We start from the raw sequence: 26,640 nt of genomic DNA, 5'->3' as shown, positions 1-26,640 counted from the left end.
TTGTAAAACAGTAGTTTATGTACTCAAATGCATAATTCAAATGTCAATAGTCACAACAAAATATTGGCACCGCCATCAGCCAAAGCCATAAGGAAAGCTTCGGTCAAGAAGCACTGGAAACCAGTGAAGACTAGAGGTGATTGGCTGGTTTAGTGAAGAGTACCAGAAGTGATACAGATACCTCATTTGGAAGGGAGAAGAAAGAAGGAAACTGTAGTGCAGAGCTAACAAACTGACATCAATATGCTGAAGAGATAAAAACAGACACCCTGTCAGGTCTTGGCTCACATTTGACTTAATCACCAATATTCTGAATCCATCTTACATGGGCTGTGGGGAGAGAGGCTACGGGAGCTCAATTGATTTTGTGAAAACCTCTTTCTCATTTTCCCTTAACTCTCACTGTGGGGAATCATAACCCTGGTTAGCCTAGTTTGATTTCTGGGAAATAGGTCTATGAATTGAATGAAAAGCCAATTTTTTGATTACTGGAAGGGGATAAAAAGTAGAATCCTCAGAGTCATAGCAAGCTATAAAGGGCTTCAGAGATATCTACTCCAGGTGGATTTATAGATGGGAATTGTAAAGTCCCTGAACATAAGTTTTAACCACACTGAGTGTTAATGGAAAAGTTAAAATTTGGATCCAGAATTCCCGAATATAGGGCCAATATACTGTGCTGCCTCTCTTACTGAAATAATAACTTCCTTGATGATGCATTTCCATCCCTTTCTGACTCTGTGTTGATAGTTAGCAGCATTCTTCACTAATAACTTTTAAAATTTAAGTCAAAAATCAATGCTAAATATCATTCCAAAACAATTTTCAATAGATTTATCTATGATTTTGCACTTGATTTCTGATAAATTTTTCTTCTTATGTGGTAAATTATTGCAGGGGGAGCTGGAATCTTGTTTAATCTAGAACCCAAGTTAGAACTCTCTCTTAAATAACTGAAGTGCAACAAGCTGAAGATTCTGTAGTTTGTACCCATCCAAAATAGTCTGGGGGAACAACAAAGAATCATAGTATGTCAGGATTATGGAGGACCTTAGAGATCATATAATTATTTTCCCTTCATTTTGCAGATGGACAACCTAAGACACCAAAAAAAGAAAGGGATTGTTTAAAGCTACATGCTTATTAAGTTGATGAGACTGATGCAATAACCATGCTTGTTTTGCCTTATATCTGTCATTACTGGCTGGACTAAATATGATATTAATAATGCATCATTTAAAATGAAAATGATGTTACTAATACAGTATCTATAGGTTAGGCAAGTTTAGTCATTTTTCTAGTCTTAAAAATGGAAGAGTGGTAAATCCAAAGAACTAGGGTCAAATGAACAGAGTTTTAGTCCCGATTCTGCCACTAACTGATCATGTGAACTATTTCCTTGCCTGTGAAATAGAGATAATTCCCCAAGTTATAAAGCTTTTGGAAGAAATAAGTAAATAAGATAATAAACATAAAATTGCTTTGTAAATGGTAAAGCTCAACATACATTGAGGTTGATCATTCCTTTTCCCCCAAACTCCTGAAAATGTAATGAGACACCTTTGAAAGACATGCACTTCTATGCTATGGGAAAAGTTAAGCTCACCGAGTGATTAAGTTCAGGGTAAGTAATAAGTAATAGTATTAGTTCAACTACATTGAGGAAGGACCCTGATGTGTTTATGTCAGGGGGAAGCAGAAGAGGCGCAGATGTGGAGTTGCTGATACAGTTCATAAAACAACCTAAAGAGAGGATAAATTTACTTCATTAAAAGGATGACATTTTCCCTAATACTGTATATCTCCTGGGGGAGAACAGATTTTAAAAATAAAGAAAATTCAAAATTACTATGCAGAAGGTAATGTCAACAAGTTGGAGAGCTCTCAAAGCTCGTCTCCTCATTACACACACACACACACACACACACACACACACAAATCCATAAGAACAATAAATAACTACAAACAGAAGGAAACAGCTAAGGGAAAGCTCTAGAAAACAAGCAGTAGCAAAAATCTGAGGAGCTCAAAAACCAAGGATGGCCACATAGAAAAGTACAGGAAGCATGCTACCTATGTCACCTCATCTCCCAGTCAGGACCTGCTCTGCACCTGGAAGAATCACCTCTGAGGAAGTTCACCACACAGGGAGAAGGAGGGCAGGAGAACCCCAGCAAGCCTCACCACTGTGGACATTTGCAGCTTTTGCTACAGAGGTCTCCCACAGTCTTTCCTGATTCTGATGTCACTTGATAAAATGGAGTGGCCCCTTCTGCATCTCTTCTCCCTGGAGCTGTCACTGAGGTGAGACTTGCCCTCAGGGTCCCCAGCTCCTGCTGTGCCCCACTCTTAGAAATCAGATGCCACAGCATCTTGCCATATACAGTTTGGAGCTGCCTCTGCTCTTCACCCTCCCCTGGCCACAGTCAAGGCTTTGTCCCACCTTCACCAGGAAAGCCTCTTCTGCCCTGGCCTAGCCCCCTTCGTTATAAGTCACACTTTGGCTGCCATTATCCAGGCTTTCCTGCTGCTGCCCCGAGTCCCACCCACCAAGTTCCAGGACAAGGCTCTGAATCATCATTGCCAGTGGTGCTAAAATTGCCCTGAGGCCCACCTCTTGGGTCCCAAGTCACTCTTAGACCTCCATTATCAGGGTCCTGATGCTGCCATCTGGGACTCACCCACTGCATTCCAGGTTGTGGCTCTGGGTCTTCATTGCATGGGATGCAGCTGCTGCCCTGGGCCACACACCCCCATCCGAGGTCAAGACTCTGAACTGTCATTGCTGAGGTGGGCTCCACTGCCCTGAACCCTGAACTCTGGATTCCAGGTTGTGGCTCTGGCCCATCACTGCTGAAACCAGGCTACCTCTACCCTGAGCTCTCCACCGACCCCCATCCCATATCAACGCTTTGAAACATCATTCCCAGGTGTGTTACCACTGACCTGAGCTCTCCCCTCAGGTTTCAGGTTAGGGCTCTGACACATGATAGCTGGGACTAGGTAGCCACTGCCCTGAGCCCCATCCCCTGGGTTCCAGGTCACAGCTCTGACCATCATTGCCAGCACTGTGCTGCCACTGCCCTGTGCCCAGGTCCCTGGATCCCAACACATAGCTTTAACAGACTACTACCAGAGTTGTGTTACTGCTATCCTGCAACTTCCCCCTGGGGCCAGAGTTGAAACTTTGTCCCACCATCCCCAGGCTATGCTACTACTGTACCCTGGCCCCTGGGCTCAAGCCACCATTGTACCTTGTCATCCCATGGCTTGTGGAACTGCTGCATTCTGCCCTCTCCCTACCAGCCAGAGTCACAGCGGTGAGCCCCTGAGGCCCAGGTACTGGTTCCATGGGATATCTACACATGCCCACACCCTAGAAACCAGTGATATAGTTGCAGCAAGTGCACCTGTGCTCCAGGACCCAGGTGCTGTGTTAGTCCCATGTGCACTGGGTCCTCGGGCTTTGGCTCTGAGGGCTCTGTGTGTCAGCATGCCAGACCAGGCATTGAGAAGGATCTCCTCAGCTAGAACATCCTCCCATGGGCAAAAAAAAATAAGGGGCGAGAACAGAAAGACCCCAGGAGCCTTAACCTCTGAAGATTCCAATAGCCCTATCTGCCATTGTCACCTGCAGGTCCTCTTCAGCCTTGGCCACAGAAGACCCCCACAGTCTGGCCAATGGCAATGTCTGCCAATGGAGCAGCATGGAGACTACGCCACTGTGCCTCCCCAGTAACCAAGGATGCTGCATCCCACTCAGCTGGTGCCTTTTAAAGCTACCTCCAGGTGAAAGCCTTTCACTACTGTAGCCAGTCCAAAAAGAATGGAAGAGATGAGTGCACCCTTAAATGCACAGACATCAATACAAACCCATCAGAAACATGAAAAAGTAAGGAAATGTGATACCACTAAAGGAACAAAATAATACTCCAATAACTGACCCCAAAGAAATGGAGATCTGTGAGTTATCTGAAAAAGAATTCAAAATATAAAGAACTCCTACATGCCAATTAGAAAAAGAGAAACAGCTCAATTGAAAATGGGCAAGGGATAAGAACAGATGGTTCATGAAAGAGGATCCAGAAATGTCAAGACACAAGAAAAGATGCTCAACGTTACTAGTAACTGGGAAGATGCAAGTTAAAACACCAAGGGGATTCATCTCATAGCCAGCATATGTGTAAAGGCTGAAAAGTTTGGTAATAGCAAATACTGGGGAACGTGTAGGGACCAGGAATTATTCTGAGGGTCAGATGATGCAATTACTTCCAGGAGCAATTTGACAGGATCTAACGGAGTTGAAGATGTACAGTCCTTGTGACTCAGCAATTTCAAGTCCATTCGACTCTACTAGAAACCTTCTCGCTTGAGCATAAGGAGGAAAGTACCAAGTTTTCTCTACTGTACTGTTTTAATTGCAAAACATAAATATGAAATAACACTCAGTTAGAGAATGAAAGTGTAAACTCTGGCTTATGCATATGATCCTAAACAGCAATGAAAATGAATAAATTACATTGACATGTATCAAGCCAGATAAAGCCCAAAATCAAAAATCTGAATAACATTGGGCTTCAAAAGGATATGTATAATTTGACATCATTGTTGTACAATTTTAAAACTCATAAAAGTTTTATATTTTAGAGATTTGTGAACTGTACATTGAGAAAAGTATAAAAATGCATATCTGCATAGTGTTCAATTATTATAAAGTGAACCTCTATGTAACCAAATAACCAGAACCCCAAAAGCCCCTGTGCGTACTTTTCTAATCCAACCCAGCCCCTCCTGTTCCCCTATAGGTAACAACCAGCCTGAATTTTTGTGTGTATAATTAATAATAATAATAATTTTAAGGATGCTCAATGAGATTCAAGTGAACACAGACAAATCAATGTACTCAGGAAAACAATACATGAACAAAATGAGAAACTCAACAAAGAAACAGAAATTTTAAAAAAATGAACCAAACAGAAGTTCTGAAGATGAATACAATGGATAAAATGAAAAATGCAATAGACAGCTTCAACAGTATGCTCAATCAGGCAGAAGAAAGAATCTGTGAGCTTGAAGACAGATAGTTTGATATTATCCAGTCAGAGGAGAATTAAAAGAAAGAAATTAGAATGAAAAAAGTGCTGTATGGCTCAATATTTTGTAATAACCTAAATGGGAAAAGAACTTTAAAAAGAATAGGTACAGGTATATGTATAACTGAATCACTTTGTTGTACACCCAAAACTAACACAACATTGTTAACCAGCTATACACCAATATAAAACAAAATAAAAAACAAACAGAGGGGAAACAGAGACTCTACTCTTGGAGGACACACACAAGGTCTTGCATGCACCAGGACACAGGGCAAAAGCAGTAACTTCATAGGAACCTGGGGCAGACCTACTCGCTGGTCTTGGCAGAGGGCAACTGTGGTTTTCTTGGGACACAAAAGCTGGAGATGAACATACCTGGGAGTACCCATCTGAAGGCTGACATCTTGCTTGGACATTAGCACCAAGACCTGGCCCAATTCAACAGCCTGTAGACTCCAGTGCTGGGACACTTTGGGTCAAACAGCCAATGGGGCAGGAACATAGTCCCATCCATCAACAGACAGGCTGCCTAAAGACTTCCTGAGCTCACAGCCAGCTCTAGACACTCCCCTTGACATGGCACTGCCCACCAGAGAGCCAAGACACAACTCCACACACCAGTGGGCAGGCACCAGTCCCTCCCACCAGGAAGCCTGCAGGAACCTCTAGACCAGCCTCACCCACCAGGGGGCAGACACCAGAAGCAAGAAATATACAGTCCCACAGCCTGTGGAACTGAGTTCGCAAACACAGGTCAGAATCTACCTTGGGACCAGCTGGTCCCTGGCCCATGGGTGATGAGAGAGTACTACTGGGGCATATAGCACATCCCATACAGATGGCCACTTCTCCAAGCTGGAGAAACATAACTAACCTTCCACATACATAAAAACACAAATAGAAGGTTTAAAAAAAGTGAGACAGCAGAGGAATATGTTGCAGACGAAGGAATAAGATAAAACCCCCAAAGAACGACTAAGTGACATGGAGGTAGGCAATTTACCAGATAAAGAATTCAAAGTAATGATCATAAAGATGATCCAAGATCCTGCAAAAATAATGGATGCACAAAGCAAGAAGTTACAAGAAGTTTTTAACAAAGAATTAGAAAAAATAAAGAACAACTGAACAGTTGAAGAATACAATAACTGAAATGAAAAATATGCTAGAAGGAATCAATAGCAGAATAAATGAGGCAGAAGAAAGGATACATGAGCTGGAAGACAGAGTGGTGGAAATAACTGCCATGGAACAGAATAAAGAAAAAAGAATGAAAAAAAAATGAGGACAGTTTAAGAGATTTCTGGGACAATGTCAAATGCAGCAATATTCACATTATAGGGATCCCAGAAAGAGTAGAGGGAGAGAAAGGACCTGAGAAGATATTTGAAAAGAGAATAGCTGAAAACATCCCTAACATGGGAAAGGAAGCAATCACCCAAGTCCAGGAATCACAGAGAGTACCATACAGGATCAAGCAAAGGAGGAACATGCTGAGACACATAGTAATCAAACTGACAAAAATTAAGATAAAGAGAAAATTTTAAAAGCAACAAATAACATACAAGGGAAACCCCATAAGGTTATCAGCTGATTTTTCAGCAGAAACTCTGCAGGCCAGAAGGGAGTGGCATGATATATTTTAAGTGATGAAAGGGAAAAACCTACAACCAAAAATACTCTACCCAGCAAGGCTCTCATTCAGATTTGATGGAGACATCAAAAGTTTTACAGACAAGCAAAAGCTAAAAGAATTCAGCACCACCAAACTAGCTTTACAACAAATGCTAAAGGAACTTCTGTAGGTGGAAAAGAAAAGGCCACAACTAGAAACAAGAAAATTATGAAATGGGAAAGCTCACTAATAAAGGCAAAAATACAATAAAGGTAGGAAATCATCCACACACAAATATGATATCTAAACCAGTAATAGTGAGAGGAGGAGAGTACAAATGCTGGATATTTCCAATGCATTTGAAATTAAGAGATCAGCAATTTAAAACAATCATGCATATATGTAGACTGTTATATCAAAACCTCATGGTAAACACAAACCAAAAATATATAATAGATATATACACAAATAAGAAACAGTAATCCAAACACAACACTAAAATAGTCAACAAATCACAAGAGAACAAAAGAGGAAAGGAAGAAAAAAGACCTACAAAAACAAATCCAAAACAATTAACAAAATGGCAGTAAGAATATACATATCAATGATTAACCTAAATTTAAACAGATTAAATGCTCCAACAAAAAGACACAGACTGGCTGAATGGATACAAAAACAAGACCTGTATAAATGTTGTGTACAATAGACCCACTTCAGAACTAGAGACACATACAGACGGAAAGTGAGGGGATGGAAAAGGTATTCCATGCAAATGGAAATCAAAAGAAAGCTGGAGGAGTAATACTCATAGCAGACAAAATAGACTTCAAAGACTAAAGTCTTTAAAGAGACAAAGAAGGACAAGAGACAAAGGACACTACATAATCAAGGGATCAATCCAAGAAGAAGATGTAACAATTGTAAATACATATGCACCCAATGTCAGAGCACCTCAATATAGAAGGCAAATGTTAACAGACATAAAGGGAGAAATCGACAGTAACACAATAATACTGGGAGATTTTAGCACCCCACTTACATCAATGGACAGATGATCCAGACAGGAAATCAGTAAGGAAAACAGGCCTTAAATGATGCATTAAACCATATGGACTTAACTGATATCTACAGGGTGTTTCATCCAAAAGCAGCAGAGTACACATTCTTTTGAAGTGCACATGGAACATTCTCCAGGATAGATCACATGCTGGCCCAAAAAGCAAGACTCAGTAAATTTAAGAAAACTGAAATCATATCAAGCATCTTTTCTAGCCACAACATTATGAAGCTAGAAATCAACTACAAGAAAAAACTTCAAAAAATACTAACAGGTGGAGGTTAAACAAAATGCCATGAAACAACCAATGGATCATTGAAGAAATCAAAGAGGAAATCAAAAAATACCTAGAGACAAATGAAAATGAAAACACAATGATCCAAAACTTATGGGGTGCAACAGAACAGTTCTAAGAGGGAAGTTAATAGAGATACACGCTTACCTCCAGAAAAAGAAAAATTTCAAATGAACAACCTAACGTTACACCTGAAGCAACTAGAGAAAAAAGAACAAACAAAACTCAAAGTTAGTATAAGTAAAGAAACCATAAAGATCAGAGCAGAAATAAATGAAATAGACTAAAAAACAATAGAAAAGGTCAATGAAACTAAAAGCTGGTTCTTTGAAAGGAAAAAAAATTGATAAACCTTTAGCCAGACTTATCAAGAAAAAAAGGGAGAGGGCCCAAATCAATAAAATTGGAAATGAAAAAGAAGTTACAACCAACACCACAGAAATACAAAGGACCATAAAAGACTACTACAAGCACCTATTTGCCAATAAAATGGACAACATAGAAGAAATGAACAAATTCTTAGAAAGGTATGATCTCCCAAGACTGAACCAGGAAGAAATAGAAAATATGAACAGAACAATTACAAGTACTGAAATTGAATCTGTGATTTAAAAACTCCCAACAAACAAAAGTCCAGGACCAGATGGCTTCACAGGCAAATTCTATCAAACATTTAGAGAAGAATTAACACCTATGCTTCTGAAACTATTCCAAAAACTTGCAGAGGAAATAATACTTACAAACTCATTCCATAAGGCCACCATCACCCTGATACCAAAACCAGACAAAGATATCACAAAAAAAGAAAATTACAGGCCAATATCACTGATGAACATTGATGCAAAAATCCTCAACAAAATACTAGCAAACCAAATCCAACAATACATTAAGAGGGTCATACACATGATCAAGTGGGATTTATCTCAGGGATGCAAGGATTTTTCAATATTCACAAATCAATCAGTATGATATACCACATTAACAAATCAAAGAATAAAAACCTTATGATCATCTCAATAGATGCGGAAAAAGGTTTTGATAAAATTCAACATCCATTTATGATAACAACTCTGCAGAAAGTGGACATAGAGGTAACATACCTTAACATAATAAAGGCCATATATGACAAACCCACAGGTAATATCATACTCAATGGTGAAAAGCTGAAAGCATTTCCTCTAAGATCAGGAACAAGACAAGGATGTCCACTCTCACCACTTTCATTCAACATAGTTTTGGAAGTCTTAGCCATGGAAATCAGAGAAGAAAGAGAAATAAAAGGAATACAAATTGGAAAAGAAGAAGTAAAACTGTCACTGTTTGCAGATGACATGATACTATACATAGAAAGTCCTAAAGATGCTACAAGAAAACTACTAGAGTTCATCAATGATTTTGGTAAAGTTGCAGGGTACAAACTTAATACACAGAAATCTGTTGCATTTCTATACACTAACAATGTAAGGTCAGAAAGAGAAATTAAGGAAACAATCCCATTTACCATTGCATCAAAAAGAATAAAATACCTAGGAATAAACCTACCAAAGGAAGCAAAACACCTGTACTCCCAAAACTATAAGATGCTGATGAAAGAAATCAAAGACAACACAGACAGATGGAAAGATAAACCATGTTCTTGGATTGGAAGAATTAATATTGTCAAAATGACTATACTACCCAAGGCAATCTACAGATTCAATGCAATCCTTTTCAAATTACAAATGGCATTTTTCACAGAACTGGAACAAAAAGTTTTAATTTTTATGGAAACACAAAAGACCCTGAATAGCCAAGGCAATCTTGAGAAACAAAAACGGAGCTTGAGGAATCAGGCTCCCTGACTTCAGACTATACTACAAAGCTACAGTATACTGGCATTTAAAACAGACATAGGTCAATGGAACAGGATAGAAAGCCCAGAAATAAACTCATGCACATATGGTGAACTAATCTATGACAAGGCAGGCAAGAATATACACTGCAGAAAAGACAGTCTCTTCAGCAAGTGGCAGGGGAACATTGGACCACCACATGTAAATCAATGAAGTTAAAACACTCCCTCACACTATACACAAAAATAAACTCAAAATGGATTAAAGACCTAAAAATAAGACCAGATAATATAAAATTCCTAGAGGAAAACTTAGGCAGAATACTCTTTGACATAAATTGCGTCAATACCTTTTTGGATCCGTCTCCTAGAGTAATGGAAATAAAAACAGAAATAAATAAATGGGACCTAATTAAAGTTGAAAGCTTTTGCACAGCAAAGGAAACCATAAACAAAACAAAAAGACAACCTACAGAATGGAAGAAAATATTTGCAAATGATATGATTGAAAGGGATTAATTTTCAACATATACAAACAGCTCAATAGCAAAAAACAAACAACCTAATCAAAAAATGGGCAGAAGGTCTAAAAAGACATTTCTCAAAAGAAGACATACAGTTGGCGGAAAGGCATATAAAAAGATGCACAACACTGCTAAGTATTGGGAAATGCAAATCAAAATACAATACACCACACCAGTATCACCTCATACAAGTCAGAATGACCAACATCAAAATATCTACAAATAATAAATGCTGGAGAGGGTGTGGAGAAAAAGGAACCCTCCTACACTGCTGGTGGGAGTGTAAATTGGTACAGCCACTAGGGAGAACAGTATGGAGGTTCCTTAATAAACTGAAAATACAGCTACCATATTATTGATCCTACAATCCCACTCCTGGGCATACATCCGGAGAAAACCATAATTTGCAAAGATACATGCACCTCACTGTTCACTTTAGCACTATTTACAGTAGCCAAGACATGGAAGCAACCTAAGTTTTCCATCAACAGATGAATGTATAAAGAAGATGATATATATATATATATATATATATATACACACACACACACACACACACACACATACATGCATATACACATACATACACACACAATGGAATATTTCTCAGCCATGAAAAGAATGAAATAATGCCACTTGCAGCAACATGGATGGACCAAGAGATTATACTAAGTGAAGTAAGTCAGAAAGAGAAAGACAAATATCATATGATATCACTTATATGTGGAATCTAAAAAAATGATAAAAATGAACTTATTTACAAAACAGAAGCAGACTCACAGACATAGAAAACAAACTTATGGTTACCAAAGGGGAAGGGGGGAGGGATAAATTAGGAGTTTGGGATAAAAATATACCTACTACTCTATATAAAATAGATAACCAACAAGGACCTACTGTATAGCATAGGGAACTATATTCAATATCTTGTAATGACCTATAATGGATGAGATTATAAAAAAGAATATATATATATATATATATATATATATATATATATATATATATATATATATATATAACTCAGTTATACATATATGAGTTACTGAGCTGTATACCTGAAACTAACACATTATAAATCAACCATATTTCAAAAAAAATTTTTTAAATAAAGAAAGATGTTAATCTTGAAGAAGAAGCATAATAAAATAAAATATATTTTGTCTGATAGGAAAAAAAGAAAATAGTTACAGCTATAATATTACATTGATAGATACATAACATAAAAAGATGACAAGTAAGGCATCAATATAAACTGCGGGGGGCAAGTAAATGTGTAAAACTTTCTTATGCAATTGAAGTTGTTATCAGCTTAAAATAGATGATTATAAGATACATTATGAAAGCCTCATGGTAACCACAGATCAAAAACCTGTAATAGATACACAAACAATATAGAGAAAAGAATCAAAGCAAACCACTAAAACAATCATCAACTAACAAAGAAAGACAGCAAGAGAGGAGGAAGGAAACTAAGGAACTTCAAAACAATCAGAAATCATTATCAAAATTTAGTGATAGTAAGTCTTTATCCATTCATTTCTTTAAATATAAATGTTTTAAATTCTTCAATTAAGAGACACAAAGAAGCTAAATGGATAAAAACAACAACAACAACAAATACCAAGGCCCATCTATATGATGCCTATAAGAGGCTCACTTAAGCATTAAGTACACTCACAGGCTGAAAGTGAAGGGATGAAGGTATTTCAAGCAAATGGAAATCAAAAGACAGCAGGGGTAGCTATATTTACATCAGACAAAAGAGACTTTAAGTCAAAAACTGTAACAGGATACAAGGAGGTCATTATATAATGATAAAGGGGTCAATTCATCACAAGGATATAACAATTGTAAACTCATGCACACTCAATATTGTAGCACATAAATATATTAAACAGTTATCAATGGATCTGAAGGGAAAAAATAGACAGCAATGAAATAATAGTAGGGGACTTCAATACCTCATTTTCAACAATGGATCCATCATTCAAATAGAAAATCAATAAGGAAATAATGGATCTGAATGATACTTTGGACCAAATAAACCAAACAGACATTTACAGAACATTCCGTCCAACAGCAGAAGAACACACATTTTCTCTAGCACACACAGAACATTCTCCAGGATAGTTCATGTAATATATCATAAAACATGTCTTAGCAAATTTAAGAAGACTGAAATCATAAAAACTATGTTTTCCAACCACAGAAGTATGAAACTAGAAATCAATAACAGGAGGAATGCTGGAAAATTGCAAGTATGTGGCAATGGAACAACATGCTTCTGAACAACAAATGGGTTAAAGAAGAAATCAACACGGAAATCAAGAAATATTTTGAAACAAACGAAAATGGAAGCACAATATATTAAAACATGTGGGATGCTGCAAAAGCAGTTCCCAGAGGGACGTGTATAGCAATAAATGCCTACTTTAAGAAACAAGAAAGATCTCAAATAAGCTAGAAATAGAAGAACAAACTAAGCCGAAAGTTAACAGAAGGAAGGAATTATCAAAGATCAGAGCAGAAATAAATGAAATAGAGACCAGAAAAACAATAGAAAAGATAAATGAAACTAAGCTGGCACTTTGAAAAGATAAACAAAATTGGCAAGGCTTTAGCCAGATTAACTAAGAAAACAAGAAAGAAGACTCAGGGGCTTCCCTGGTGGCGCAGTGGTTGAGAATCCGCCTGCTGATGCAGGGGACACGGGTTCATGCCCCGGTCCGGGAAGATCCCACATGCCGCGGAGTGGCTAGGCCCGTGAGCCATGGCTGCTTAGCCTGAGCGTCCGGAGCCTGTGCTCCGCAGCAGGAGAGGCCACAACGGTGAGAGGCCCGCGTACTGCAAAAAAAAAAAAAAAAAAAAAAAGAAAGAAGATTCAAATGAATAAAACTAGAAATGAAAGGGGAGATATTACAACTGATAGCACAGAAATATAAAAAATTATGAGACTACAATTATATGCCAACAAACTGGATAACTGAGAAGAAATGGACAAATTCCTAGAAACATATGACCTACCTAAAAATGAATCATGAATAAATAGAAAATCTAAAGAAGCCCATAACAATTAAGGAGATTGAATCAGTAACCAGAAAACTCCCAAACACAGAAAAGCTAAGGATCAGATGGTTTCACCCGTGAATTCTACCAAACATTTAAAGAAGAATTAACACCAATCCTTCTCAAACTGTTGCAAACATCTGAAGAGGAGGGAACATTCCCAAATTCATTTTATGCAGCCAGGATTACCCTGATATCAAAGCCAAATAAGACACCACAAGAAAATAAAATTACAGACAAATATCCCTGATAAAGATGTAAAAATTCTCAACAAAATATTAGCAAACTGTTTTCAAAAGCACATTGAAAAAATCATTCACCATGATCAAGTGAGATTTAGCCCTGGGATGCAAGGATGGTTTAACACATGCAAAACAACAAATGTAATACACCACATTAATAGAATGAAAAATAAATATGATATAATCATCTCGAGGCAGAAAAAGTATTTGACAAATACAACATCATTTCATGATGAAAATGTTCATCAAATTGGGTATAGAAGGAATATTCCTTAGCATAATAAAGGTCATCTATGACAAGCCCACAAATAACATCATACTCAGTGGTAATAAATTAAAACTCTTTCGTTTTTAAGATCAATACAGAGATGCCCGTTCTTACCATTTGTATTCAACATAATAATAAAAGTTCTAGCCAGAGCAATTAGGCAAGAAAAAGAAATAACACACATATCAGAAAGGAGAAGTAAAATCATTTGTTTGCAGATGATATAATCTTACATGTAGAAAACCTTGAAGACTCCACTAAAAAACTGTTAGAACAAATAAATGAATTCAGTAAAGTCTTAGGATACAAAATCAAGACACAGAAATCAGTTGCATTTCTATACACTAACAATGAATTATCTGAAAGAGAAGTTAAGAAAGCAATCCCATTTACAATAGCATTGAAAATAATGAATTATTGAGGAATAAGTTTAACCAAGGAGGTGAAAGACCTGTACACTGTAAACTATAAGACATTGATTGAAAGAGATTAGAGAAGACACAAATAAATAAAAAGATATCTCAGGTTCCTGGATTCGAAGATTAATACTGTAAATATGTCCATACTACCCATAATGATCTACAGATTCAATGTAATCCCAGTCAAAATTCCAAAGACATTCCTATTCACAAAAATAGGAAAAACTATTCTACAATTTGTTTCAGACCACAAAAGACCCTGAATAGCCAAAGCAATCCTGAGAAAGAAGAACAAAGCTGGAGGTATAACAATACCTGATTTCAAGCTATATTACAAAGCTATAGTAATCAAAATTGTATGTTACTGGCATAAAAATAGGCACATAGATCAGTGGAACAAAATAAAGAGCCCAGATATAAAACCTCACAAATATACTCGACTAATTTTTGATGATGGAGCCAAGAACACACATTGGGGAAAGGACAGTCTCTTCAATAAATGATATTGGGAAAACTGGATATCCACTTGAAAAAGAATAAAACTGAACCCCTACCTTACACCACTCACATAAAATTAACTTGAAATGGATCAAAGATTTAAATGTAATATCTGAAACTGTAAATCTCCTTGAAGAAAACATAGGGGAAAAGAGCCTTGACATTGGTCTTGGCAATAATTTTTTTGATAAGTCACCAATAGCACAGGCAACAAACATTAAAATAAACAAGCTGGCCTACATTAAACTAAAAAGCTTCTGAACAGCAAAGGAAACAAGCAATAAATGGAAAAGAAAACCTACAGAATGGGAGGAAATACTCCCAAACCATATATCTGATTAGGAATTAATATTCATAATATATAAAGAACTCATACAACTCAATAGCAAAAGGGAAAATAATCCAATTTAAAAAATGGGCAAAGGACCTGAATAGGCGTTTTTCCAAAGAAGACATACAAATGGCCATCAGGTGTGTGAAAATGTGTTCAACATCACTAACCATCAGGGAAATGCAAATCAAAACCACAATGAGACATCAACTTGACTGTTAGGATGGCTTTTCATCCAAAAGACAAGAGATAACAAATTTTGGCAAGGATGTGGAGAAATAAGAACCCTTGTGCATTCTTTGTGGGAATGTAAATTGGTATAGCTATTATGGAAAACAGTATGGTTATTACTCAAAAAGTAAATATTGTATTACCATATTATCCAGAAATTCCACTTCTGGGTGTATATCTGGAGGAATTAAAATCAGTATTGCACAGGGAAATCTGCACCCCCATGTTCACTGCAGCATTATTCACAATAAAAAAGGTACGGAAACAACCTAAGTGTCCACCAATGGAAAAGAAAATGTGAGATATACACATACACACACAAACACACACACATATACAAAAGAATATGGCATGTGTATGAGAAAGAAGTCAATCCTGCCATTTGTGACAACATGGATGGACCTTGAAGGCATTGTGCTAAGTGAGATAAGTTAGAGAAGGACAAATACTGTATGATCTCACTTATATGTGGAATCTAAAACGACTGAACTTGTGCAAACGACAGTAGAATGGTAGTTACCAGAGGCTAGGGTTGGTGAGGAAATGGGGAGATGTTGTTTAAAGGTACAAACTTACAAGTAGTAGATAAACAAGTTCTGGAGCTCTAATATACAACATAGTGATTATAATAAACAATATTATATTATAAACTTCAAGGTTACTAAGAGACTAAATCTTAACTGTTCTCAACACAAAAGAAATGATAAATATGTGACATCAAAAAGGCATTAGCTAACTCTACTATAATCATATTGCAATATATAAATGTATCAAATCAAAACATTTTACACCTTAAACTTACACAATGTTGTATGCCAATTATATCTCAATTAAAAAATGTATTTTTAAAAATTCCTTTCCAGATCACGTATCTGCAATGCTCACAGACCTTTCATAAGTCTTCGTGGTTACCAAATAAAATCCAACTCCTTGGACTGATATTCATGGCTTTCTGTGAGTCTGCAATCTATTCTCAATATACTTTTACAGGTGTAAATTCCACTACTTCTCTTTCTGACCAGAAATCATAGCCATATCAGATTATTCACCATTTCCCAATACTCCCCATGTTTTCATTTTCCAAGTCCAGTCATTCCAATAAGTGGAAAGGTCTAGCTAAAAATTCTGCACTAGGGATACCAGTTATATACTGGGAAGGGAATGAGAAACACCTGGAATTCAATAACATACATTCTACTGTTTTTACAGAAGCCACTTAAAGAAAAAAGAACAAACTGATTTTTGACTAGAATATGTCCAATCTATCTCAAAAAGACAACTCTTTTTCTTAAATGGCTTCTATAGACTGGTTATGAAACTAAAGAAGTATTAGCTTAAGACACACCCATTCGCTATGTGGTCCACCTGTTCACACTATTTGCTGAATTAAAGTAAAATAAAAACCAAGTCCTTCATACCTTGTTAGTAACTAAAAGTCACTGCTTCACAGAAACACATGAGAAGATCTGACTACTGTATCTTGTGAATGATTAAATAACAAGGTACTAGACCTTAGAGATATGATTTCATACGTGAACATCAGCAGGCGTACCCTAACTTAAAATGGGTTGTATTCCAAAGTTTGCAAAGAATTAAAGGCACATTCTTCCTTTGAAACAATGCCATAAAGGGTAGCTACTTTTCCAGGCAAGGCTACACAAGTCTTTATTTCTCATAATTTATCTGAATGACTGTAATTGCCAATGCACGAGCACTATTTCAGCAACATTTCTCATTAAGTGGACTTTCATAGGCCAGCCTGAGAACCATTTATAACACTGCCTATGTGGAGAAAAGAATTATGACACAAAAGAAGGGAAACTACAGTACTAGGCATATTCTCTTCCCCACTATTATTTACTCTCTACCCCACAACCATGGCCGCGACCAAAGCAATGAGCTGGTCACGGCCTCAAATCTCTCAATCAATCCTAGTGACTAGTATCCTTACAATGGAGAGTCCTGACAGTCATCACCTCAACCAAGAGATCACATTTAGCATCAGTAATACTGAGACGACCTTGCCTCCTGACATGATACAATAGGAAGTCATAGTGTCATCTACCAAATATTCTTGATCCTGGCTTCAAATGTCCAGCTCTGCCCTGTGTTACAAATTCTACACTTCTACTTCAAAATGGAAAATGATATTTCTTATTCCTCTAGGTCCTATAAGAAAATTATACTTGCCCCATTTTAGCACAGGCTAGGCAGTCATATGGCTGAGATATTAAGTATTCAGAAATTGAGGGATTACTATACATAAGTAGATGTTCATGTACACAAAATAAATGGACATGTGCCTAAGTCATACTTAAAAGTGACCAAACACATGAAAAGCAATACATTGTAGCAATTAATAGCATGTACTCTGGAGCCAGACTGTCTGGGTTTCAGTCCTGGCTCTGCCACGTTTTAACTGTGTGAGGTTTGGCAAGTTACTTGACCTCTCCGTGTCTCCATGTTTTATCTGTGAAACAGGAATAATAGCAGCACCTAGGTAGCAGGTCTGTTATAAGGATTATATGGATTAACCTATGTAAAGCACTTAGAATAGTGCTTGGTACATAGTAAGAGTTATTTAAACATAAGTTTTAAAGTAATAGGATAGGATATGAAAACTATAAATAAGAATAAAGTATTGAACTAAGTTTCAAAAAAATCTAATTAGAGAACAAAGGAGAGTGTTCAGTTTTAAGCAATGTCTGGAAAATCATATCATGACAGGAGAATAGTTGAAAGTAATAAGAGTTATCCTGTAGACAAAGCATGGAGTAGCTCTGAGACCTGTTATGTGGAAAAGGAAGCAAGTGCCATAGGGGCCTAAAACTGGTAGGCGTTAGAGGAATGTGGACTTCTGCTCAATATAGGAAGTGCTTTCCAATCCCTAGAGCTATATGCCCGTGGTAATAATGCAGTTTACTACTGGAGGGATTCAAACTGGTAGGTCAATCATAAAGCATAATACAAGAGGGATTCTTGATCAGGGTAGGAGCTTAGGACTTACAGCTTCTCAGGTCCCAAATCTGATTCGTAAATTTTAAGATTTGGTGATTGAATGGTAAAAGTATTAATGTATTGATTCCATAATAGAGATTATATACACATGGTAGAGATTAGATTTTGCATACTTATAATTCAAGTCAAAATTAGCTTGAGACATTCCCACTCAACATGTGCCATGCCTGTCCACATTATTCACTGAATTAAAGTAAAATAAAAACCAAGTCCTTCATGTTTCTCTTAGTAACTTAGTATTTACATGTGTGGCCACAGGTGCCAGTTTATTCTGAGATTAAGAGAACTGAGAAAATATATTTCACAATGAAAGCAGACACTTACAAGGACCTGTGGAACATGGCACCAAGTCAGACTATGAATGTGACAAAGAGACAACGAATCAACAGTTCAACCATTTCCTCTTAAATTCAAAGTATCTGCTCTCACCACTGCCAGCACTATGTAATCTTGATGCAGAAATAGTGGTGATATGGTGTCATGTAAATGTACAGCCTTGTGCCCAGTGTCTTTCATTTCCCCTTCCAGATATATTATGCACTCTTCACCCTGTTCTCTTTCTTATAATGGTAAGCTATATGAACTATATCAGCAGGGCTGCCACAGCCTCTGGCTTCAGAAGACAGAGGGAAAAAGAAGGGAAAGTCTGGGTATGTAATCTAATGGCTCTCTCCCTGTGAAATCTCCTCCACTAAAAATCTCTTCACCTCTTAAGTAAACTTGTTTTACATGACATACCTACTGCTGGCCTTAGGTTCTTGCTGTATCTGTTGGGGGTGTATCTACACCCAGACCATACCTTTACTGTTAGGTCCTTTGCAAATGTACCCTCCTCAAATAGTCTTATTTGAAATGTCCCATCTGTATTCTTTGGGATCCTGACTGATACACATCTCAAGTTTCAACAAATCGCAGTCAGACCTGGACAGAATATCCATTTGGCATTTACTTGCTACTGAGGTTGACCCATCATGAAATTGCATATATTCAACCATTTTGACCCAGAGAAATGACATTTTCACAATGCTCCAACCTAACACTGTTCACACATATAGTTCTCATTTGTTAATGGTCAAATGAGGAAGCAGGAGTATAAGAAATTCCTTTATTACATGAAGCTGAAATTGTTCCCTGTAGCTTTTCTTTAAAATAAAAAAGGGACTTGGAATCAGAGACTGGTGTGCTAGACCTAGCTCTACTATTAATTTTCTGTAAAGTCTTAGAAAAGTAAATTTCCTTTTCTGGAACTCAATTTCTTCATGCACAAAATGAGGAATCAGACTAGATGCTCTCATTTTCCCATGTCTGCTATTCTAAGATTTCAGAATCTCATATTCCTAACTATACTGTAAGTTCTTTGAAAACAAGGACTGTGTCCCCAAAGTATTGTTCGAAGATTCCTTACATCAGAATCATGTGGGGCACTTGATAAAAATGCAAATTTTAGGCACTAGCCCCAGAGCTACTAAATCAAATTCTCCACGTGTGGAGCCTGCTTCCTTGCTTACACAGACCAAACATTGAGAACCATTGCATTTAGAACATGATTAGTACATGTTAGAACAAAGTACTGGTCAATAAACCAGTAATCCTCAACAGTCTCTGCTTTTTCAAGCAGGATGTTTTGGCCTTCTCTTTAATATAATTATTAAAAGGCTTGATTATCTGATTTTCTAAGCACCAACAGGACACAAGCAAACCGATGTAAACAGGAGAGGTGACAACTGACCCTGAGGATGGAGACACAAAAAGAAAAATAGCAGATATAGGATAAACACAATGAATGCTCTTTATGATGATCAGTGAGTCACCAAGAAGTGGGACTATTCTGTTCAAAATCCTTGTTTAGGATTATTAGATAGCATGCAATACATTTTTAGAGAACTTTAATTCTCAGAGTTAAAATTAAAAAGACTTTAACATTTGAAGAGGTAAGATTCATTTATTTAGAACTTCCATCTTATTTAGAACATCTATCATGCCCAATGAAATCACATACATGAGAAGTTAATAAGGCAGAATTAGTCTTTTTTTTTTCCACACTGGGATAAAGAACAGAAAGGGCCTCATGGGCCACGTTTCTAAGGACATATCAGTCCAGTTGTGTAGCCCTCAGCCCCAGAGATTATTGTTGAAAATGCTGATAGAAGATGGAAAGACTCAGAGTACATTAAGATAATCAACTCTGCAAAAATAATTGGGAACAAGTCCTAATGCTTCCAAGTATATGGGACAATAGCCAAATGTAAAACAACAACAAACACTACCAAAGAATAAAATCTCCTCTGTAATATTGAAATATGTAGAAGCTAAGGCGTTGGTTTCTAGTAATGATATTCTCTGAATGAGGTTGACTTTTAAAGTCAAAAGAAGTTCAAAATAGCTGAAGAACATAGAGTTTGGTGACAGGAGGACTAAGAAATAAGGGTGACAAATGGGTGGAGGCTAGGTCATACTGGGTCTTATAAAATCATATTAAGGAGTTGGGACTTTAGGGATAATAGAAAGTCATTAAGTAACTCTAAATAGGACAGATATAATGCAACATGCATTGTAGAAGAAACACTGGCTACAGACTTTAGGAAGTAAAACTAATTAGAGACCCTTGCAGTAGTCCAAGTGGAAGACAACATCGGATTAAACTAGGGCGGTAGCAGGAAAGTTGGAAAAAAGTAGATGAATCCAAGGGATGTGGGAGGAAGAAATGACAGATTTTAGGGATTGATTGAATCTGTAAAGTGAAGGGTAGAAAGCATAGCCATAAAAGCATGAAGAAACCAAATATAGTATTTACTGTTACTACTACGTCAAGATTTCTTTTACTATGCCAGTAAAACCATCCCCCTGCTACTTCAGGGTATTACCATCAGCTGAAGGGAACCATCTCACTCTAAAATGCCTGGGAGGACAATGACTGACTGAGATGAAGCTACAAAAGCCAGGCCCCTTGCCAAAACTATAGTGCCATTCATGCTCCATATCTCCCCATGGGGTAAAATGGAAGCTACACTTCAAGTGAAATCACACCTTTGTTTTACTTTTGCTCCTTCCCTATCTCACTTCCCTTACTTCTTACAAGTTTCCCTCATTAACAAATGAATCTACATATGCAACAGAAACAGACTCACAGAGATAGAAAACAAACTCGTGGTTACCAAAGGGGAAAGGGAGGGAGAGGGATAAATTAGGAGTATGGAATTAACAGATACACACTACTATATATAAAACAGATAAGCAACAAGGATTTACTGTATATCACAGGGAACAATATTCAATATCTTGTAACAACCAATAATGGAAAATAATCTGAAAAAAAGAATATTTATATAACTGAATCAGTTTGCTCTATACCTGAAATTAACACAATATTGTAACTCAACTATTCTTCAATTAAAAAAAAAAGCTCTGGTCAAAGGCAATAATTTATCACAGTCTTCTTTTGTTCTAGGAGTTAAGGGTACTTACCCGCCAATATCCTGCTTCACAAAGTCCCCAGGTTCTTGTCGCCTTGATTCCCCTTGGCCAGTTGTTCCAGGGAGAATATTAATCAGGAAGAGAAGCCCAAGGCTAGTCATGCAGAACTGACTTATTTGTGTGATTATCATCTTCTTAGGCACCAACTTGGAGAGACCTGTGAGTTCCATGTTCAGGGAAAGAGGAAGGGGAAAGGAGTAGAAGACAAAGGGAAGGAGGAAGAAGTGGTGAAAAAAAAAGATTTTATTCAATTCTATTAGAGCCATTTAACTTCCAGAATATACAGCTACTAAATGCTTACTGTGACAGTCCTCCTTCTGCAGTTCATTAATGCCATCAAAATTCACTCCTGGCATATCCCTCTCTTGATTATACCAGAGCCCAACTAGTAGAGGGTAGTATAAAGACTCTAAATCAGTAATTGGAAGTCTTAGGTTACAACGCCATCTTTTTCCCTGTCTTCTTGTAACTAGGTGAGTCACAGAACTTCTCTTAGCCTCAGTTACCTCTTATAATCTGAGATCTTAACATAATCTCTCATGTCTTCATTTTATTTTTCCCCCATCCTGTTTGATTTTTTACTATCACAAATGTTTTTTCCATGAATAATTGTATAATACTGTAGAAAATCCTAGAATATTAAGACCTGGAGTCCCTTTATAGAATTTTTGGGATTGATTCTCATCTTGATACAGTTAAGCAGTTTTCCAAAATATCAAAGGGCCTGGAGAAGATGGACTGTATCCTCTGAATCGGGTTGAGAAAATGCTGCATGATGAGACACCATGATTCCTGAATAGGAATGCAATGTTTTCCCATAAAGAGATATTTGAGGGCAAAACCAGTCCCATACAGGAGCCACAACATAAAGAAGAAATCCAAGCCTAGTCTCCTGGTACAGAAGTCCCTACGTGGTCAGCAAATTATACTGATGACAGAATTATGCAATTTTCAGTTGCCTATATGCAAGGCTGTTTTATGAACTCTGGACTGGTGGAGGTTTACCCAGGACATGGGGTTAAGAAAACAGTGTAAAGAGGCACTTGCTTGTTACCTCTAAACCTTATGGCTTCTTTGAATTTGAGACACTGACCACTTGGAGGAGACCTAATTCTGACCCAGCACCATACTCTTTTACAGTCAGATAGGTGGTTTAATTTTCAGAGGGCATAGAAGGATATGTAACGTTTTTCCCAAGGAAACTTTATACAAGACACTAATATGTAAAACAGATACATGCTGAAGAGCTATTCTGGTAGATGAGAAGATGAAGAACAAAATCTTTCTAAATTGATCCTAACCACTCCACCCCCCCGCCCCCCGCCCCAGAGCAGCCACTAGGTTCTATATTAGATTGTCTTCTTGAATCTGATACAGGCATAGAAAACTATGATACAGGAGAAGATGGATTTCTGACATGAGAAAATGTCCACATTATAGATAGAAATAGTCATACTATTCAGTTGTATCACATAAATTTGCCAGTATTTGACAATTTTTCTTTCACAAAACAGCAATTTCTTATGCTCAGTTTAATATGTGCTGTGACATTCATGATTCATGAGCTGTACAAGAGTTGATGGCTATTTTACAGAAATCAACAGAAACAGTACAGTTAAGAAAACCATAGCATATAAGTAAGAAAATATGGTGCATAAACAGACAATTCTGGGGCAAGAGAAACAGCTGTAGTATGGGCAATAACTCTGACATATGCTCAAACATCCACAGGGCTTTAGAAGACCCTAAGGTTGAAAATCACATGACAAAGGTTAATGCTCATATAATCATGATTGACAATTACTCTACAGGAACAAAGAGACTAGGTACAGGATATGAAGTCTAAATTGTAGAAATAATGCATGGAATATAGGACAGAACTATGATGCATGCTTAAAAAACATGAGTGCCTGAGTAACAATCCTGGGTTTAGGAGAAGATGGCCATGCTGCATGAGCAAAGATACTCATAATGTATGTTCAACTATGCTATTCTAGTATATAACTATGGCTTATGTTCAAATGATCATGGTAAACAAGCAGCAAATCTTCACACTAAGCATAGATGCCAATGACACAGAAACAAATGCCCATGATCTGGAAGGAGAAAACTATGATGCATAAGAAGACAACAATGTTATATAAACTCATGACTAAGATACATGTTCAAATAACCATTATGCATGAGAAGACATCCATTATATATAAAAGAGGTTAGACATAATACGTGCTCTCCAACTACAATGACACTTGTTAGCAAACAATATTATTATTATTCATGTGAACACTTTTATGATATAAAACCATTTGGCTATGGTATATGTCAGAAAACCATAGCACATAAGCCTACTAACCACTGAACAAGAGAAGAGGGCCTTGGTACACATTTCATTAAGACATTGCACGTGATCAAAAGAATGCCACTACACTGCTGTACAACAATGTGAATATACTTAACAACACTAAACTGTACAGTTAAAATGGTTGATTGTTTGTCATGTTTTTTTTACCAGAATTAATGTTTTAATTAAAAAACAACATGCCACTGGAACAGGCAGAGTCTTAGCAAGTTAGCAAATATCTATAAAACAGGACCCAACCCTGATATATGTACAGAGAAATATGGCACATTAGAAGATATTAGCATTAAATGAACATAAATCCATGTACATGCTCAGATGATCATCAAACAGTACAGAGAAGGACAGTAGAAGAGCAGACACTCAAAATTATTCTAACAACCTTGCTGAATTTTCAAGTGACCATAGTGCATAAACCATGACACTTGAACAAAGAGCCTTCAAACATGATAAAGCATCTATCTAGCTGGAGACAACTATGGTATATGCTTAAACAACCATGATGAATGTGAAGAAGTATTTGGTATATTAGTCCTTAACCACGATGTGTGCATACACAATGTGTGTATCACGGCAACCATGATACAAGAATTAAGTGACATGGTTTAGGAGTAGATGGCCATGCTAGACTGCCATGATGCAGGAACAAGAGCCATGGTCCAAGAGTAAGTTGACATGCTCAAATTTTTCCACTGGAGCTGAGAGGTAAGGTATAGATGCAAGTGACCATAATGTAATGATGACCATGGTGAATAAATTGCTATTTATAACATATAAACAAACAAATATAATACTACACATACCCATGATGAATATACTGAAAATTGCAGCAAAGGAACATCATATAATGACATGAATATTCAAACAACTATGTTGCATGAGCAGAATGTAAAACCTAATACTAGTTTTAAAGTTAGTATAAAGAAGCTGGTGTCTACTGCAAAAGTAGACAACCATGGTGTATGCTCATATAAGTACAGCAAATGAATAAACACTGATGACACATTGAGCTTATAACCAATGAGTGTATTCAGATAACCATGGTCACAATGGCAGATCCCTCTGGTAGGGGCAGATTGGCTATAATATAGGAGGTGACAACCCTTGTGCAGGCTCAGATAATCTTGGTATTAGAATGTATTATCTATGGTACAGGAACACACAATCATGACACATGCTCAAGTCACCATAATATGTAATTGCATAGCCAAAATAACAATGGTTACTCAATCAATTCACTCTGCTCAAGAACTAAAGGAAGGTACAAGGAACTAACCAGAGAGAAATCTCTATTAGCTGATAACTTATAAATTAATATCTCCATCCTAGATCTCTCCTGCAACCCATATCTGCACTTAGATGTCTGAGAAGCATCTTAAACCTAACACGTTCAAATATCCACCTACACACACACACACACACACACACACAGACCTGGTCCTCCTGCAGTCTTTCTCATTTCAGGTAATAGTAACCCCACCCTTCCATCTGCTCAGTAAAATCTCTGATGTCATTCTTGACCCCACTTTTACTCTCACACCCCACATTCAATCCATAAACAAGTCTCATGGGCATTCCGTTAGAAAGGAAACATATCCAGAATAAAACCACTGGTCATCACCTCTGCTGCTACTCTGGCTTGTCATCTCTTGCTGAGATCATTATAAAAGCCTCTTAACTGGCCTTGCTGCCTGTGCCCTTTCTCCCTTACAGTCTGTTCTTTAAACAGCAGACACAGTGAAATTATAAAGTGTTAAGTCAGGTCATGTCCCTCCCTCCTCTGTTCAAAACCATCCAATCGCTTCCCATTTCAAAAAGCCTTATTATGACCTACAAGAACCTACATGATCTTATCCCCAAATAGCTGGCTAACCTCTACTACCCTTCTCTCTTACTCACTCCATTTCAGCCATATGGCCTCCTTGCCACTCATTGGATAGGCCAGGCATGCTCCAGCTCTAGAGCCTTTGCATCTGCTATTGCCTCTACCTGGAATATTCTTCCATCCAATTTCCAGAGAGTTTGTTCATTCCTTCACTTTAGGTTTTTATCCAAATATCACCTTTCTCATTGAGGCCTTCCCTGACCACCCTATCTAAAAATTCAGTCCTTCTACACATTCCAGATACTTCCTATTCAGTTGCCTGCTCTATTTTCCCTTTTAGTACTTCTAGCATATATTTTATGTTTTTTGTTATCATCTCTTTCCCCAGTAAAATATAAGCTTAATGGGGACAAGGAATTTTGCTTGTTTTATCCATAGATATATGCCCAATGCATAGAAAAGTGCTTGATAAATAATGCATACTTAAT

The 26,640-nt window shown here is 37.2% G+C and overlaps 1 protein-coding gene across 1 annotated transcript in view; it reads right to left on the bottom strand.

Annotated features, from left to right (window-relative positions):
* The window catches only part of GABRA3 (gamma-aminobutyric acid type A receptor subunit alpha3), a gene marked incomplete at both ends in the record, with an annotated part of 136,867 nt that extends 114,729 nt beyond the window's left edge, over positions 1-22,138 (bottom strand). Inside the window, one exon of the mRNA XM_081222527.1 lies at positions 21,960-22,138. Coding sequence (XP_081078653.1) covers positions 21,960-22,138 — 179 coding nt within the window. The remainder of the gene's footprint in view (positions 1-21,959) is intronic.
* Positions 22,139-26,640: the final 4,502 nt, after the last annotated feature.

This window comes from Mesoplodon bidens, assembly GCF_964165515.1.
Source record: "Mesoplodon bidens genome assembly, chromosome: X".
Taxonomy (NCBI): Eukaryota; Metazoa; Chordata; class Mammalia; order Artiodactyla; family Ziphiidae; genus Mesoplodon; species Mesoplodon bidens.
Note: the sequence above shows the minus strand (reverse complement) of the source record. Positions and strands in the feature narration are given on the sequence as shown.